Source organism: Caenorhabditis remanei, chromosome II (genome assembly GCF_010183535.1).
Source record: "Caenorhabditis remanei strain PX506 chromosome II, whole genome shotgun sequence".
Classification (NCBI taxonomy): domain Eukaryota; kingdom Metazoa; phylum Nematoda; class Chromadorea; order Rhabditida; family Rhabditidae; genus Caenorhabditis; species Caenorhabditis remanei.
Window position 1 is genome coordinate 19,285,670 of NC_071329.1, and position 15,151 is coordinate 19,300,820.

A 15,151-nucleotide genomic window follows, 5' to 3' on the forward strand; every position below is an offset into this window, starting at 1 on the left:
GAGTTGTTTTATGCTGCTATGGACACCACTTTCATCACAATTCGTTGTTCGTTTCGGCCGTTTGTCAAGGTATTAGCTCCATACACAAGTATTTTTGACGTAGAGCCTAGTGGAATGGAAAAGATGGGATAACTGGAGATAATTCTAAAAAAATAATAATTAGTCAGATTTCTAATTTGATAACTCACCGCTGCTCATCGACTCCAACCAAATTATTTTGGGGAAGTCTCCCAAATTCTTCTTTCAGTTCTGATAGAATGTTATAAATATCATTATTTTTAGTGCAATGACTCATAAACTCAAATTGTGTCCCATTTTCCTTTTCATTTTGTTTCCAATAATTGATGTAGTCGTTTAGATTTGCAGTTTTCAATTCATCATATAGTTTAAACAAAACATTCTTGTTTGAAATCTTGTTTAAACTCTTGTGGAAATCTTCTCCATCTTTTTCATAATTTACATTTAAAATTAAATATTCTGCAGATCGAATTACAGGGTGGTCTATGTTCTTCATATCGAAAGTTGACATCTTGATCTCTTTAAGCGGGAAACTTTTCGGGTCAATAAAGGATAGGGAAAATTCCAGACCTAAAAATGGATGGTGCAGCTTATTTATTCTTAAGCTGAAATTTCGAAGCAAATCAGATTTGGAAAGTGTGAAATGAACTTCGTCAGCATAAACACGTTTTCTTCCACCCAAATAGTAACTATACACGGGTTCCAATGATTCCACTTGTTTCAGAAGACGAAATTTCTTATTTTTATTATCCTGGCATATATGTAACTCTATTTCGCCGGTTGAGTTGAGTTTTAGAGCTAGTTTGGAAAGCCATAAACACTTTTCGTAGAGATGAAGATTTTCCAGGCGTAAGGGTATCTTCTTATCAACTTTTTGGAGGCAGGGGGTACGGGAAATGATGTGGATTCTGAAAGTGATGAAAAGGAGTTGTAGGATGTTAGCAAAGTTGACCGGAGTGCGGTTTTTGGGAAATTTTGAGGCGGAAAGCGGAAGGCCGAGGCGGAATTAGAAAATTTGCGCTTTTTTTGTTGAAAATCCTTGTCTAAACCTATAGTTTCATAGTAAAGTTAAACTCACCGTTTTCCTGCGTCTAGAAACTCTAAAACACATTTTAAGCCAGGATAGGAGAGTATTGCAGTCATCTTCGATGAGGGTGAATGAGGGTTGGTTGGGAAATGAGGTATAGGGATCCACCATCACCTTCTGTGTGACCGTATTCAAGGTCACCATCTGTCAATAACACAATGTGTGTGTGAGCGGAGAGATTAGATTGGATTCTCACCCTATTAACCTCATTTCATTTCTCTGCTGCCACTTCTCGTCAGTCTACTCTCCCATTTTCCTCATTCTTCCCCCTTCTCCCTATTCGAATATGTTTCACGGACTCACTTACCCTGGTATTCGGTGTATTATCGAAAACTTGGACCTGTCTAAACGGTAACCCCTTATTATATATCCTTATCTTATTCTAACTATAATATTTCAGAATCCTCCTGGCTTCCCGTGCTCCCGCCATTCAACGTGTCGACAAATCGATTCCTTTTCATGTCAAAAGTGTACACATCAATGAGAACTACTTTTTCCTGAATAATATCTCAGTTGTATACATTCCGAGAACTAGAGAACTTCTGTTTGAGGACACTCACAAAGAAATCTGCAGACAAGTGGAACCACATCTGGAGAAGAAAAAGATTCTGGAGAAGATGTTCAATTATTATCTAGGCGGAAGGAAGAACATCTATTTGGATCATGTTTTGTTGGATTGTCCGATGTCTGAGCTGTCTCTACCACCAAATCTTAAATTGACCATCAACAAGATGGAAACTCGATTCTGTGATTTTAGAGACTTCCTACCTATAATCAATGCTCGAAGTTTCCCATTGAAAGAGTTCACTGCCAGAGATAACAAGTCAATCTTCCTGGATCACCCAGTCGTTCACTCTGCTGAAAAACTAGTCTTCCACACAAACGCAGTCAACATGGCGGGGATATTTCACGATATTAACAAACTTCCAAACAAGAATATACTAATTAAGTTTGATTCTTCGGACGTTATTGCTATATTGAATGTTATCGGGAATTGGTTAAATGGCAGGAAGGAAGTGGGAACAAAGTATATCTTTAGTTCTCGTTTTAAAACTAATATCGATGAAGTTCTTGCTGAGTTACAGTTGCTTGCTGAGCATTTCAAAGTTTCTGGGACACCGTATTTTAGGATTCCAATTGACGCTCAATCAAGTATTCAAATTAATGGAATTGAGGTCAACGAAGATGGAGTTTTTGTATCACAACTGGTAACGGAAGTGGTCTCAACGAAGAAATCTCTTGAAGGAAGCAAATGATTCACATGAAAGCTGATAACCTTAATTTTGACATTTTTCTTTTTTCCCTGTTTTTTCCCTGTTTTCTGTTTACTTTTTTGTACTTCTCCTATTCCTGTTTTTGTTATTTGTTTGACATTTTTGGTCTTTCCTAATAAATGATTAATACTTTTTGTGAAAACTGTCTTGCCCTGACCAGTTGTATCTAAAATCCACAGTAGTTAGTCGGTTGTCTATCTGAAGGTCAGCCACCATCTGCCACTTCACAATGTGTATGTGTGTGTTCATGAACAAATATATGAGGTTCTCATGACCTAAAGAATTATGGAGAAGATAGGGAAGACTCACATTAGCACATTATGACAGATGGTAGGGGGGGGGGGGGGGGGTGGACCCTCTCCAAAAATGGGGAGAATAAATGGCAAGGATGAGGGCGACATGTTGGGTATGTGTGACGTCATCAGGACGCGTCGCGGTCGCGTAGCGTGCGCATTATTGAGTGTACTGTAAAAAATAATTTTTTTTGGGATAAAAAATAAGTTTAGGCGAATTTTCGAAATTTTCATGCAGTAAAACGGCAAAAGTTTGCTGAATTCGGTAAAAAATGGCTGATTGAGTAATTTTTGTAAACTTTATGAAAACTTTTTTGCAATGCGCTTTTAAGCTACAGGAATAATTTGCACTGCTAAAGCGTCAGCAATCCCTTGGGTCATTTGGATGAGTAGAGGTCAGTGATTGAGTAATTAAACCATTTTATTAAAAGTATAAAACCATGAGAATATAAAAATATGATAACATTATGAATGAAGAAATGAGAAAAGAAAGACATAATAAATTCTTTATTTATACTGAACCCCGGCCGGATGTAAGGGGCCAGTGGGGGAAAAGGAATTCAATTAAATATAACACATTATGTCTGATAGCCAAGAATGTTTCAAAAAGGATGGAGGAAGCTGTTGGGAGGAAGAAAAAACTGATCAAAGCGCGAATCCGTTGGATAATTCCGCTCAAAGATTTCAGTCACAATAAAAGAATTTACAACGATGAAATATTTCTCAATACAAGTTTTGGTTTCGGAGATTCTTCACTTTGAATTACATAGATTTGAATTTTGGCGGTGTCCTCGAGTATTGGAACAAGGAAACGGGGCTTATCAGGCATGAATCTGAAAGTTTACATAGGTTATGGATTGCAATTTTAAAGTCTATGTGATTGAAACGGCCCAAAGTTAAAATGGAGGGCCCAAAAATTAAAATGGCGGGCCGAAATCGAAAATAGACTTTCTTTCGGCCCCCTATTTTCACTTTCGGCCCGCTATAATCTCTTAAAGCCAATTTTAAACAACTTACTGCTCATCGACACCTTCAAAATCATCTTTATATCCGTTGAACAATTCATTAAATGCTGTCAGAGAGTCTTCAATGAAGTTATCGTGTGTACTAGTAAACGAGAACGTCGTTCCATTCTCCCTTGAGTTATTCATCCATTCTGAGATTACACGCAGTACAAATCCAATGTTGCCATAATTATCCTCAAATGACACATATTTGTTGGGAAGTTTATGAATACCCTCTATTTCGTATACAGGCTTGTCAACTACAACAATCAAATTTTTTGCAGAACGAACAATTGTACTCATATGATAATTGACACCCTCATTTCCTGTTCTGAGCATTTTCAGCGGGTAACTGTCTTGACGGATAACTGAAATAAAGTATCCAAAATAATGAGAACCGACGTCCAACTTATTGACTTTAAACATCAGATTCTCTGGATATGTGATGTCTGGGTTCTCAAATTGAATAAGATCCACGCAGATAATTGTCCGACTTCCTAAATAATATTCAAGCAAGTGATCCCCGGTCTCCAATGGAGATAGGTGCATTGGAAAAGGTCGGCCAATTTCTTTTTTGGTAGTCTGGACTTCAAATTTCACTTCGTGTTCATAAGCGATTGAACAACTAATTGAAAAGGCATCAAGTGATAGAAAGTCGTCGTCTATTTTGAGACATTTCACGTGTAATGGCACAATTTTTTCCATCCGGTTGAGATGTGGACAGCGAGAAAATATTGAGATTCTGAAAAACGCGTTTGAAAGTACAAAAACGAATAAACGATCTACCGTTTAGCCGGGTCCAAGAACTCGACGACACATCTTAGACTTAGGTAAGTGAGTCGGCACATGATGTACACAAAAATGGGGAGAATGAATGGCAAGGATGAGGGCGACAGTGCGTTGGGCATGTGTGACGTCACCAGGACGCGTCGCGGTTGCGTAGCGTGCGCATTATTGAGTGTTTGGCCATACTGAATACTATCACTCCAAAATCTGCTTTTAATGCGTCAGCGCAACGGGAAAAGCGTCAGAAGGCTATTGTGCGCATAACGCAATAAAAATGTTTTGAAAATGTTTTCACTGGAAAAACATCTATTTTTAGAGATTTTCAGAGAGGATTTTCGAAATTTTAATGCTATGCTATAAACGGCAAAAGTTTTCAGAGTTTTCAGAAACATCTGCGGGCAATGACCATAATTTAGTCGTTCTAAACTATCAACTAACTTTTTAGAATTGCTTTTCGGACAATAAAAAACATCAAGTCTGTTTTTATCCAAAAACTAGCAAAAACATAGTTTGTACTTTCTAAGTACCGCCCGTGCAATTTTTCAGATTTTCGCAATTTCGAAAAATTCGTTTCGATTTTTTGTATACATAACCAAATCTCTACAATAAATGTTTTCCCAATGATTCAGACCAATCCAACAAATTTGAAAAAAGTTATGACCAATAAACCAACATAAGGATGGTAGTGGAGTTACTTCCATTGCAAGTTGTATGCTTAACAATAACAGGAAGATTTAGAATGACGGCAAAACTTTATTAAAATCTCATAAACCTTGTAGAATCACAAATTAATTCAAAACAATCATCGAAAACTTCATAATCACGAGACCACTAGGCTCCCAGTACTGCACCATTCGAACCCATGCAACAACTCCATCGGCTCGCTGAGTTTTGACACCGTATAAAACTGCCCGATTGATCGACCCCATTCTGAAAAGACAAATTTTCAAAGAAAACTGTCACATTTATACAAAAGACAAATGGGTGTTGTCAGGACTCGAGAAAACGGGCCGACGGCGCGCCAGCCTCGGCAGCTAAGAAATGACTTACTTCTTCTCGATAATTTGGGTATTTATAATATCATTAATTGGTGGCATCATTTCCAAAATCGGACTCCAATCATTCAAATACATCCCACTTGTGAAAAAGTACTCGAGATTTGGATAGTCCCCGTTTTGCCATTTCCTTAGGTATTCATCCAATTCGAAATTCGTCAGCGAACACTTTTGTACCTCAATTACCACACATCTGGATGTTAGTAGCTTATCAATTGTAAACCATTCACTATTTTCAGATAATAAATACTTCAAATTCTTCGGGCACTGCATGGTTGACTCATACTCCCGGTTAAGAGTCAATGTACCAGTGACGTTCGCCTCTTCAAACATTCTTCCCAACACATCGCTCTCCATCGAAGAGTTTTTCAGGTCCATGTCTTGTATCTCAAAATTTCCACGGATCACTTGCTGCATAGCCTCTTTGAACTTAACAGGACCCAATAGGAATCCAGTGACTGTCGTGATTGGACACTTGAAGACTTTTAGAATGTGAAATAAGAGTTTAGGCCATGTATCATTCCAATTCACACTGGACATTCCTCCAAAACATTTCACCGCCACAACATTTGATTTTCCTCGACACAAATAAATATTATAAGATTCTAGACCGCAAGAAATGGTTAGGTAGTCACCTAATGATATTTTAAATCGAGATGAGTCTCCAAACGAAATCAGGATGGACATTTTCTTAGAGAGTAAGGATAGGTTGATTCTGAAAGGATACAAAATACAAATTTGTGAAATCAAAAAAAATTTAGAAACTCACAATACAATAGGATCCATGTTTCTTAAAATATCTTTCATAACTAGCATCGGGAAGCGGAGAAACTTCATTTTGGAAGAGGAGCACTAATGGTTGTGACGGCCTGGTCCAGTAGAAAAATGGGCGGACAATCAATAGTCTGTCCGCTATGCGACCGCGACGCGTCCTGATGACGTCATTCCTGTGTTGTCTATCGTGGACCCAATCGATCTTATCTACAGTACTGTACAAAAAGATACGAACTTTGGCCGTTTTCAGTTGAATTGCCCATCTTTGAAAGTGTCATGGTAATTCTCGATTCTCAATTCCAATGAATCAAACATCAAAGATACTTGGCTATGGAATCAAAACAGTATATGAAAGAAAGCTCGTACAACAACTTATGGTTGAAGTCGTGGAGTCAGCTGCGCCAGAATAAACTGATCTAATAAAAATATGCAAGAAAACCAAAATCTGGTGTATTAATTATCAAGGAACTTTATTAATATCGATTATTAAAAGTTACAACATGATACTGACCAATAATTTTGTAACAATTATAATTAAAACTTAACTACTCACACTTCATTATTACATGAATTAAATAGAAATATAATCGAAATTCACCTCAAACTGAGCTTTATATGCTGAAAAATATACCGAATTGTAGATCTCTTTTGATCTGGAAGACTAGCTTTCCGAAATTTCGGTTTCTAGGCCACCAACGCTGTATTCATATTCTCAATTTCCCAGAGACATAGAACTCGCTGAGATCTACATTTTGGGATATTTTTCAGCTCATAAAACTTTTTTTCGGTTGACAACTACGCTAATTATCATTGAACTGTGTTATTTGTTACCACTCTTATAACAAGTGTCGAACGGATTCTCCCAAAATTGTTCTTCTCGGTTTTATATACATATATCATAGCTGTGGAGTTGGAACATGGAATAGAGAAGCGTGGTGCAACAGGAGTGAATCTGAAAAGAGAAGAATTATTGGTCTTACAACCGCGCTCCACCAAAATTCCCTTGAAAAATGTATCTTTTTTCTATGAGTCTCTCAGTTTCGCTTTATTGGTTTCGGTAGAGCGCAGTTGTAAGATTGCTCACCTCTCAATAAACTTTTCTGAATTATCCCTGAATTCTTTGAAATCTCTTTCTACATCACGTAGAACTACCTCAATGTGACTTTTATAATATCCAGGAAAACAATAAGTCGTTTCAGTTTTTTGCACATTTTCTCTGAGATATCTTATAAACTCCACAATATTTATCATCTTAAATGCGTCATGCTCAAATGAAATCTCCTTGTTTTGCATCTTTCCGATATCTGTTAAATGAATCGGTCCATTTCTTTCGAATAGTATAAAACAGACGCTATCAGCGAATCGCACTACCGGATGGTCAAAAACGTGGGGTCCTTGAAATATGGATTTCAATTTTTTAATGGCTGAACCGATAATAGGCAGGACGTTTTGCAAAGGATAAACTGAAGTGTTTAGCTGATTGATTCTCAATATAAAGTTAGCTGGTATATTTTCCAGAATTTCAGACAACAAGGCGCACACAAAAAGTTGATTCACATAAATGCTGTTTCTCCCTTGAAAACAGTGCTTATTAATACTTTCCATTATTTTGATACCACTTGGTGATATCACACTTTTTATAAACGTCTTCTTATCATCATATAATTTTCTAAACCACACTTGGTTCGGGTCAATCAATTGAGTTGTCAAACTGTTCAAGGTGGTACTCTTGTGACTCATTCTCAATACTTCCAAGCGGATCGGTACTGTTTTCTCAAACTTTTGGAGAGCTGGGCTTCGGGACGCGATGCGAAGTCTGCAGAACATACATATGTTAAAAATTTTTTAAATATGTCGCTTACCGCTTATTAGCCTCCAAAAATTCTAATATACATCGGAGCGCCGGATAGGTAAGTCCAACAGGCATCTCTGAGGGAATGAATGAGGTAGTGAGTGGAGAGGGAGGAGGAAGGACCAACTGGAGTAATCTACCTTCTATTTGCATTCATATGACGTGGCAGATGGTATCTGACCTCTTCTCCTCTATCTACACACACTCAACCTTCTGCCCCCAGATGGTTTTCCTTCCCTCTTCGTTTTTATATTTTCGATGACATCCAAACTTTCCTATCCTGGATTACGATGTGTACTCGAGCGCTTGGAACCTGTTAAACGGTACCTCACTTTTCAACTTACTTCATCCATATGATAGACTTGCAGAATCCACATTACATCACGTAGTTCTACTCTTCAAAGGTTTGATAAGTCAATCCCAATCCATTTTCAAAATATACACTTTGATGCGAACGGTCTAACAGTTAACAATGTATCCATTCATCACACTATGAATGAAATATCTTTTCTGTGGAACTGTATAACAATATGCAAACAAAATTCTTTTGATGAAATACAAAAGGAAAAAATAACTGAGTACTATTTGGGAGGAAGATCAAATATCTATGTGGACCAGTTGCGCTTCCGTGGCGTTAGTTCTGATTTAGTCTTGCCAATGGATGCGAGATTGACAACTAATGAGGTGATCACACGTTGCTGGTGCTTTGAAAAAATTCTAACAATCATCGATCCGGATTGTTTTCCTCTCAAACGGTTAACTTTAAAAGTTAGAAATCCCAACATTTTTGATCACCCAGTTGTTATTTCCACAGAGAACTTGACAATTGAAGTTAGCACAAGTGCAAACACTAGGCGTTCCATTGACTACAGAAAACTTCGGAACAAAAATGTTATAGTTGAACGCGGTGTACTATTAACTCATTTGTTTGTGGATTTGATTGATAATTGGAAGGGGAGTGAGAAGGAAATTGGAACGAAATACGTGTTCAATGGTCCCCAAAATAACTCGAACATTGATCGTCTTTTATCAGAATTGGGACGAAGATTCGATGAATTTCTGTGCTCGGGGTGAGTAAATCTTCAAATTTCGAAACTATGCTTATTCTTTCAGAATTATTTTTGGGCCGCTACGCTTTTCTATCCCAATTAACGAGGCATCTGCAATTAAAATATATGTAATCGATGCTCACGGTTCTACTATCAATAAAAGTCTTGTGTTAGAAGTTGCAGCAGCTGAGAGGTCGAACCCATGCTATTATAGAGGAATACATTCCAGGTTCAATTTTTAATCCCATTCTCACAAAAGGCGGTTGTCTTTATTTCCTATTTCTCTTTTGATTGTGTCTGGTTTTTAATAAATCTATTGGGTATCCCACTTAACAATTATTTTTGTGTCAGAAATCTTCTATTTTGTGCAGTGCACATCTTCCACACACGAAAACCTATCCCTCTCCTTCAGTGGCCAACCTGACAGGTGGGAGACCCTAATCTTTTTGCACTACTACATCATAATGACGTGGCAGATGGGTATCTGACCTCTTTTAACAATAAAATTCTCATGATGACGTGACAAGTGACAGTTTGTTCATCATAATCCGTGTGCAATGCATGAATGGGGCGGGATTTGCCTTACTGACCTAGCAGACGGTGGGTTACTCCAGTTAGCTCATTCTCCTCCTCCTCCTCTCTCTCCAGTCACAACCAATTTCATTCATTCTACCTCATTCCCTTCTCGGAGATGCCTGTCGGACTCTCCTATCTTGGTCTACGATGTGTATTGGAGCATTTGGATGCGGTTAAGCGGTAAGTCATCTTCAAGACATTCAACATGTTGGATACTAACGTCTTTCCAGAATTCACATCGCATCACGCTGTGCTGTCCTTCGACGGTGCGAAAAGTCGATTCCTCTTCGATTGAATTATCTTTGCATAGGCAGTGAACTACGCTTAGACTATTGTTTAATTTGGTTAAGTTACGAAATGGAATTAGAGTTTAACGATACCAGAAGAACCAGGGTCTATACCAGGGATGAACCACGGTCCGTGCTTCATGCCGTTTCTGTATCACAAAACTTGGATCACCAAACTGCGAACGAGAAAATTAATCAATATTATATGGGAGGAAGAACAAGTGTCTATGTGAAAAGACTGGATATCTTTGGGTCTGCTTCTAGTTTATCGTGGTCAGTAGACTCGATGTTTAAAATCACTGAACTTAATGCAGAGGATAATTATTTTGAAGACTTCCTTCCGATTATCGACCCGATCAGTTTCCCACTGAAATCTCTGCAAACTAAAACGGCCGGACTGCATACTTACGATCATCCGGTCTTCCGTTCTGCAGAAGCTCTTTCATTCAATCTTTTCGAAGAACATAGTGAAGCTGAAATTATATGTCTCCACAAACTACCATGCAAAACTATCTTATTCGAGTACGATCTCGAATGGATTAATATTGTGAGAATGATCCGATATTGGATGGAAAATCCAAAAGAGATTGGGACAAAGTACACTTTTGTCGAGTATGGTCGTAAACTTGTATATAATGTTGTCAACTGTACCATGCTTTGCATTCATTGACAACTTGAAAGCACTTTAATGACTCTCTACGGTTTTGCCCACAAAACTAGAGTCATTAAATGCTTTTATTATTTCCGGTTTACTATATTTCCCATTTTACCGTGTTAAATTACGTTAAAACTGCTCATAAAGCAAACCACACTCACAATAATTATATTTTGAATGCCCGCGCTTTTGTGCGGGCACCCACGCAGTGAGGGGCACCCACGCAGTCAACTATATAAGGCGACCGCGCGCCCTCACTCGAGTGACTATTCCACTAAATCTTTCAACTATAATTATTCACTACTTTTCGCGGTGTCCCGTGTCGGTGTAATTCCGACCAGTGCCCGCTAATCACTGACGCTCTTCAATCCGTATAAAACGGACAGAAAGGTAAGACTGAGTGTAAAAGTGTGTAAATTTGCTCCCAAAAACGTCTTCCCCTCATAAGGGTTTTCGTATGCTTTTCTCCCTAAAATTCAATCAATCCCGGAACATCACTTCGGCCGCTCCATCGGACCGCCCTTTCGTATAATAATTGTTCCTTATATTCCTTTCAATAAATTGGGATTTGTTCGAACCGTGTACTGTTATCTGCTTGCATAGCTTATCACACCGCTACCCTCACCAAACAGACATTACACTTAACTCCCCGGACATGGGTGGGCCCGCCGACGCCCGCTAGACCCACGTGTCCACATATAACGCGTTGTTGCATATAAAACGAGAGTTTGAGGGAATTCGTCATGATTTGAACTACGAAAGACCAACTACGTTGTAAGTATAGTGGTGTCAAAATAATTAGTTAGAATCAATTATTTTTACAGCGGTACGAAGAGCTGGCCACGCTTCTCAATCCCATTAAATGCGGCATCGAAGCTTCTTGTTTATGTAATTGACACCCCATGCTTGAACTTTATCATCAAAGTGGTACCGGAGTCAGAAACAGATTTCACTGGAATAGAAGGAGAGATGGCACAATTATCATTTTCTATTTTTGATTGATATAATTGGTACTCTTGGTCTTGCTCAATCAATTTTATCTTTATTCAACGCTTCTTCATTTTTATTGTTTTGCAACCCCCGTCTCAAATTTTTTCTATATTATTTGTACTATCACTGATTCCAATAAATTTTCTTCCGACCTACAGTCAAGCAACAATTAAATACCATGACCTTGATACTAAATGAGAAAATGGGTAAAAATGACTGAAAATGTCTAAAAACGGCTAAAAATAGCTAAAACAGCAAAACACGGCTAACATTGGATGAAAACGGTTAAAAATTGCTTAAAATGACCAAAATGGCTGAAAACGGTAATAAAGCTTTAAAAAATGGCTAAAACCGGTTAAGAGCAATTGTCAATGTGATTGGCACCTGTCATGTCATTTATTTGAGCGGGATTTCCCTTACTGACCTAGAAAATGGCAGATTACTGATGTTGGTGCCTCCTGCTCAGGGTTGCCGCCGAAAAAAAAATTTATTATCGGTTTTTCGGGTGTATGGAGCCGAAAATATTTTATTGTTTTCGGCCTCCGCGGAGCGGAGAGAAAAATTTCAGTTTTTTTCGTCACCCGAAAAATTTTTTTTCGTTTTTTTCGGTTTTGGAAAAGAAGGTAGATTTTTTAGCTGTTTTTATTAATTTCCTAACTGTTTTCAGTACATTTTTTTGATTTTTCGGGTTTTTTGAGAGGTTTTCAGGCGAACAAAAAAAAGTTTTCGGGTATTTTTTGGGCGACCGAAAAAAAATTTATTTTTTTTCGGGTCAAATTTTTTTCGGCGGCAACCCTGCTCTTGCTCCATTCACTACCTATGTACCTCATTCTTTCTTTCCATTTTACGCCACAAAAAACCACAGTTTATTTGGGTTACGGTAGTTTTCGCCACGAGACCTAATTTGTCTGGGGGCCGAGTTTTGGATTTCTAGGCTACCAACACAATCCCCACTTCTTGTATCTCAAACTTGTATCTGTAATGTCACCAAAAATCTTGTTTTCCCATGGTTTGATAGTGTTTGGTCTTTCTTTTCAAAAAGAAAACTTTATTGAAAGTGATCTTTTTTGTTAGCACACAATCTTCAGTCTCTCTATTCATAAAAATACATATAAATATTGACGAAGAACGCCACGAAAATGCAGAATCAAAAATGCAGAAATTTCTATTCATCTTCATTTTCGCGTCATTGGCGCGCCAGGTGGAACCACAATTGAGTGCCTATGCAAGTAAGACTACAAACTAAAAACTCCCAATTATATTTCAAATTATTTCAGACTGGAAACCAGAAAGGATGAGATATTGTGAGACTATTAGAAACACCGATCTAGTTAATCAGCCCACGGCAGGAGGGTATACCTGTGGATCATCGTCGTGGAATGTTATGAGTTCTTGTAAGTTTTGAGAAAAACGAATACAATTTTCGAATTCAGAAAGTTGAGAGCTTTCAGAAAAGTATAATCATGCCTATATTTGAATCAAGGTGGGTCTCACCACGGAAACTACAGTAACCCGGAAACTCGTGGTGAGACCCAACTTGCTCCAGACCTAGTCATGATTATAATTTTCTAAAAGCTGAGAACACGCTGTATTCAAAAATCTTAGTTTTGAGGGATTCAGATTAAAAATGACAGAGTTACAGCCAAACAAAATAAAACATATTATCTCAAATTTCGCATGTTTATATTTTTCTGAAAGCTCTCAAAGAACTGAATCATATTTTCTCAAAATTTTTCAAAAAAAAAACTTTCAGTTTACGACCTGGAAATCACCTCCACCACTTCACTTGGACTAATTAATGTCGGTTGGCTTACTTCGTTAGTTTCATTTTTTATTTTAAGTTTTTTTCAATCGATATTTTCAGAGAAGCACTTCGTGATCAAGCCGGATTCTGGAAAACTTGCAAGCCGTATCTGATTCGGATCTTCGATGGTTATTTCACCGATACTAGTGAGTTTGTGTCCCGCCACGGTAACTACAGTAACCCGAAATGTCCAAAACGTATTTTCTACCATAACTCAGTTTGTTTTACACTGAATACATTAAAAGTTATAATTCCAGATTCAGCCAATTGAGTGCTTTTATAAAAGTGTACTAACTATTTTTGGGGCGAATGAGGTCCCACCACGATAACTACAGTAATCGCAAATGTATCTAGGACGGTTCAGCAGTTTAGCATTAAACTCTAACTATTTTGAGCCAAAAAACAAAGTGATTGCTTAAAAAATGAGAGAGTTACAGCGTTTTGAATACATTTGAAAATTTCCGAACATTTATTATAGTATTTACAAAAGATAACGTAACTTGACTAGTTTTGACACTGTCACAATAAAATTTATAGTTTTCAAATTAGCGTTTCAAGAGCTTTCAGATAAGCATAATCATGACTAGTTAGATCCCGCCACGATAACTGCAATAACCCTCATAATTTCGTGACAAGACCTGACTTAGGCATGATTATACTTTTATGAAAGCAGTTTATCGGAATTGACCTCTCCGGGTTACGGTCAAAAACCTTTTCAGGTTTCGTGGCAAAAATCCAAAATTTTCAAAACCCTGGCATAATTATACTCAATCAAACCGCCTTGACACTTTCAATCCAAATATTTCCATTATTTTCCAGGAAAAGCCTGCAATCTCCTTGTGAATCCCCCGAAAGGTTTTCCGAACTGTACCCAGGACATGTCGTATTTTAAGTACCGTAGTGGAAGTGGTTACTGTATGAGTTCGAAAGTCTGTGGCGCGAATATCCCAATCACTTTCTACTCAAATGCTGATCAGACTTGTGAGTCTATCACATAAGAAGTTTTCTGAAAAAAAATCGGAAATTCTAAATTCCAGCTCTCATCTACTCCTGGACTCCATCTGATGCTGCTACTCTTCTCAACGTTGGGTACACCCCGGTCGGAACTTGTTATGGATATGATAGATTTCCTAATCCGAACAAAAATGCGACTAAAATGACCGAAGCCGATAAAGAATCTGTTTTTTGATTTTTTTTTTGAAATGATATTGGTTTCGGCAAATAAAGATTATTGAGAGCATCATAAACGCGTAAAAGATGCGCCAGTACCTTTCAGACTCAAATAAGGGATGTTCATTAAGACCTATAAATTTCAAGACGCGTCAGTGGTGCGCCCGCCACAAAAAACTGAAGAACGATATATTTTATTCAAAAATGACTGGAATGTGTGAACTTGTCGGTCCTCATGTCTTTTCATGGAATTTAATCCTGTCAAAACGCGTATCTGGTGCACCAGGCAGCAGTTAGGAATGTGCTCGAATTGAGCGTCACAAGAATGAGTTCCTGGGCTCTTGGGACGGTTGGAAACCAATAGTTTTGAAACCAAGGTGTTCAAAAACTATAAAGTTTAGGTAGCAGGAATTGGGAAATGATTGGACTCATAGAAAAATGCTACAACCCCTTGAATTGGGATGGCTGCTGGCAAAG

The 15,151-nt window shown here is 37.9% G+C and overlaps 5 protein-coding genes across 5 annotated transcripts; 3 read left to right on the top strand and 2 right to left on the bottom strand.

Moving 5' to 3' along the window:
- Nucleotides 1–1,391: 1,391 nt before the first annotated feature.
- On the top strand, nucleotides 1,392–2,361 carry GCK72_008021 (uncharacterized protein; the record flags this gene model as incomplete). The annotated part of the gene is made up of 2 exons (XM_003105793.2): nucleotides 1,392–1,456; nucleotides 1,506–2,361. The coding sequence occupies 2 exons, from the start codon at nucleotides 1,392–1,394 to the stop codon at nucleotides 2,359–2,361; spliced, it is 921 nt and encodes a 306-aa protein (XP_003105841.2).
- Nucleotides 2,362–3,375: 1,014 nt separating this feature from the next.
- Nucleotides 3,376–4,225, bottom strand: GCK72_008022 (uncharacterized protein; the record flags this gene model as incomplete). Its single annotated transcript, XM_003105747.2, has 2 exons — nucleotides 3,376–3,505; nucleotides 3,690–4,225. The coding sequence occupies 2 exons, from the start codon at nucleotides 4,223–4,225 to the stop codon at nucleotides 3,376–3,378; spliced, it is 666 nt and encodes a 221-aa protein (XP_003105795.2).
- A 1,025-nt stretch (nucleotides 4,226–5,250) lies between these two features.
- On the bottom strand, nucleotides 5,251–6,354 carry GCK72_008023 (uncharacterized protein; the record flags this gene model as incomplete). Its single annotated transcript, XM_003105712.2, has 3 exons — nucleotides 5,251–5,392; nucleotides 5,513–6,232; nucleotides 6,287–6,354. The coding sequence occupies 3 exons, from the start codon at nucleotides 6,352–6,354 to the stop codon at nucleotides 5,251–5,253; spliced, it is 930 nt and encodes a 309-aa protein (XP_003105760.2).
- Nucleotides 6,355–9,883: 3,529 nt separating this feature from the next.
- Nucleotides 9,884–10,725, top strand: GCK72_008024 (uncharacterized protein; the record flags this gene model as incomplete). The annotated part of the gene is made up of 2 exons (XM_003105650.2): nucleotides 9,884–9,948; nucleotides 9,999–10,725. The coding sequence occupies 2 exons, from the start codon at nucleotides 9,884–9,886 to the stop codon at nucleotides 10,723–10,725; spliced, it is 792 nt and encodes a 263-aa protein (XP_003105698.2).
- Nucleotides 10,726–12,853: 2,128 nt separating this feature from the next.
- On the top strand, nucleotides 12,854–14,693 carry GCK72_008025 (uncharacterized protein; the record flags this gene model as incomplete). Its single annotated transcript, XM_003105744.2, has 6 exons — nucleotides 12,854–12,929; nucleotides 12,978–13,094; nucleotides 13,454–13,517; nucleotides 13,565–13,650; nucleotides 14,324–14,485; nucleotides 14,542–14,693. The coding sequence occupies 6 exons, from the start codon at nucleotides 12,854–12,856 to the stop codon at nucleotides 14,691–14,693; spliced, it is 657 nt and encodes a 218-aa protein (XP_003105792.2).
- Between the last annotated feature and the right edge of the window lie 458 nt (nucleotides 14,694–15,151).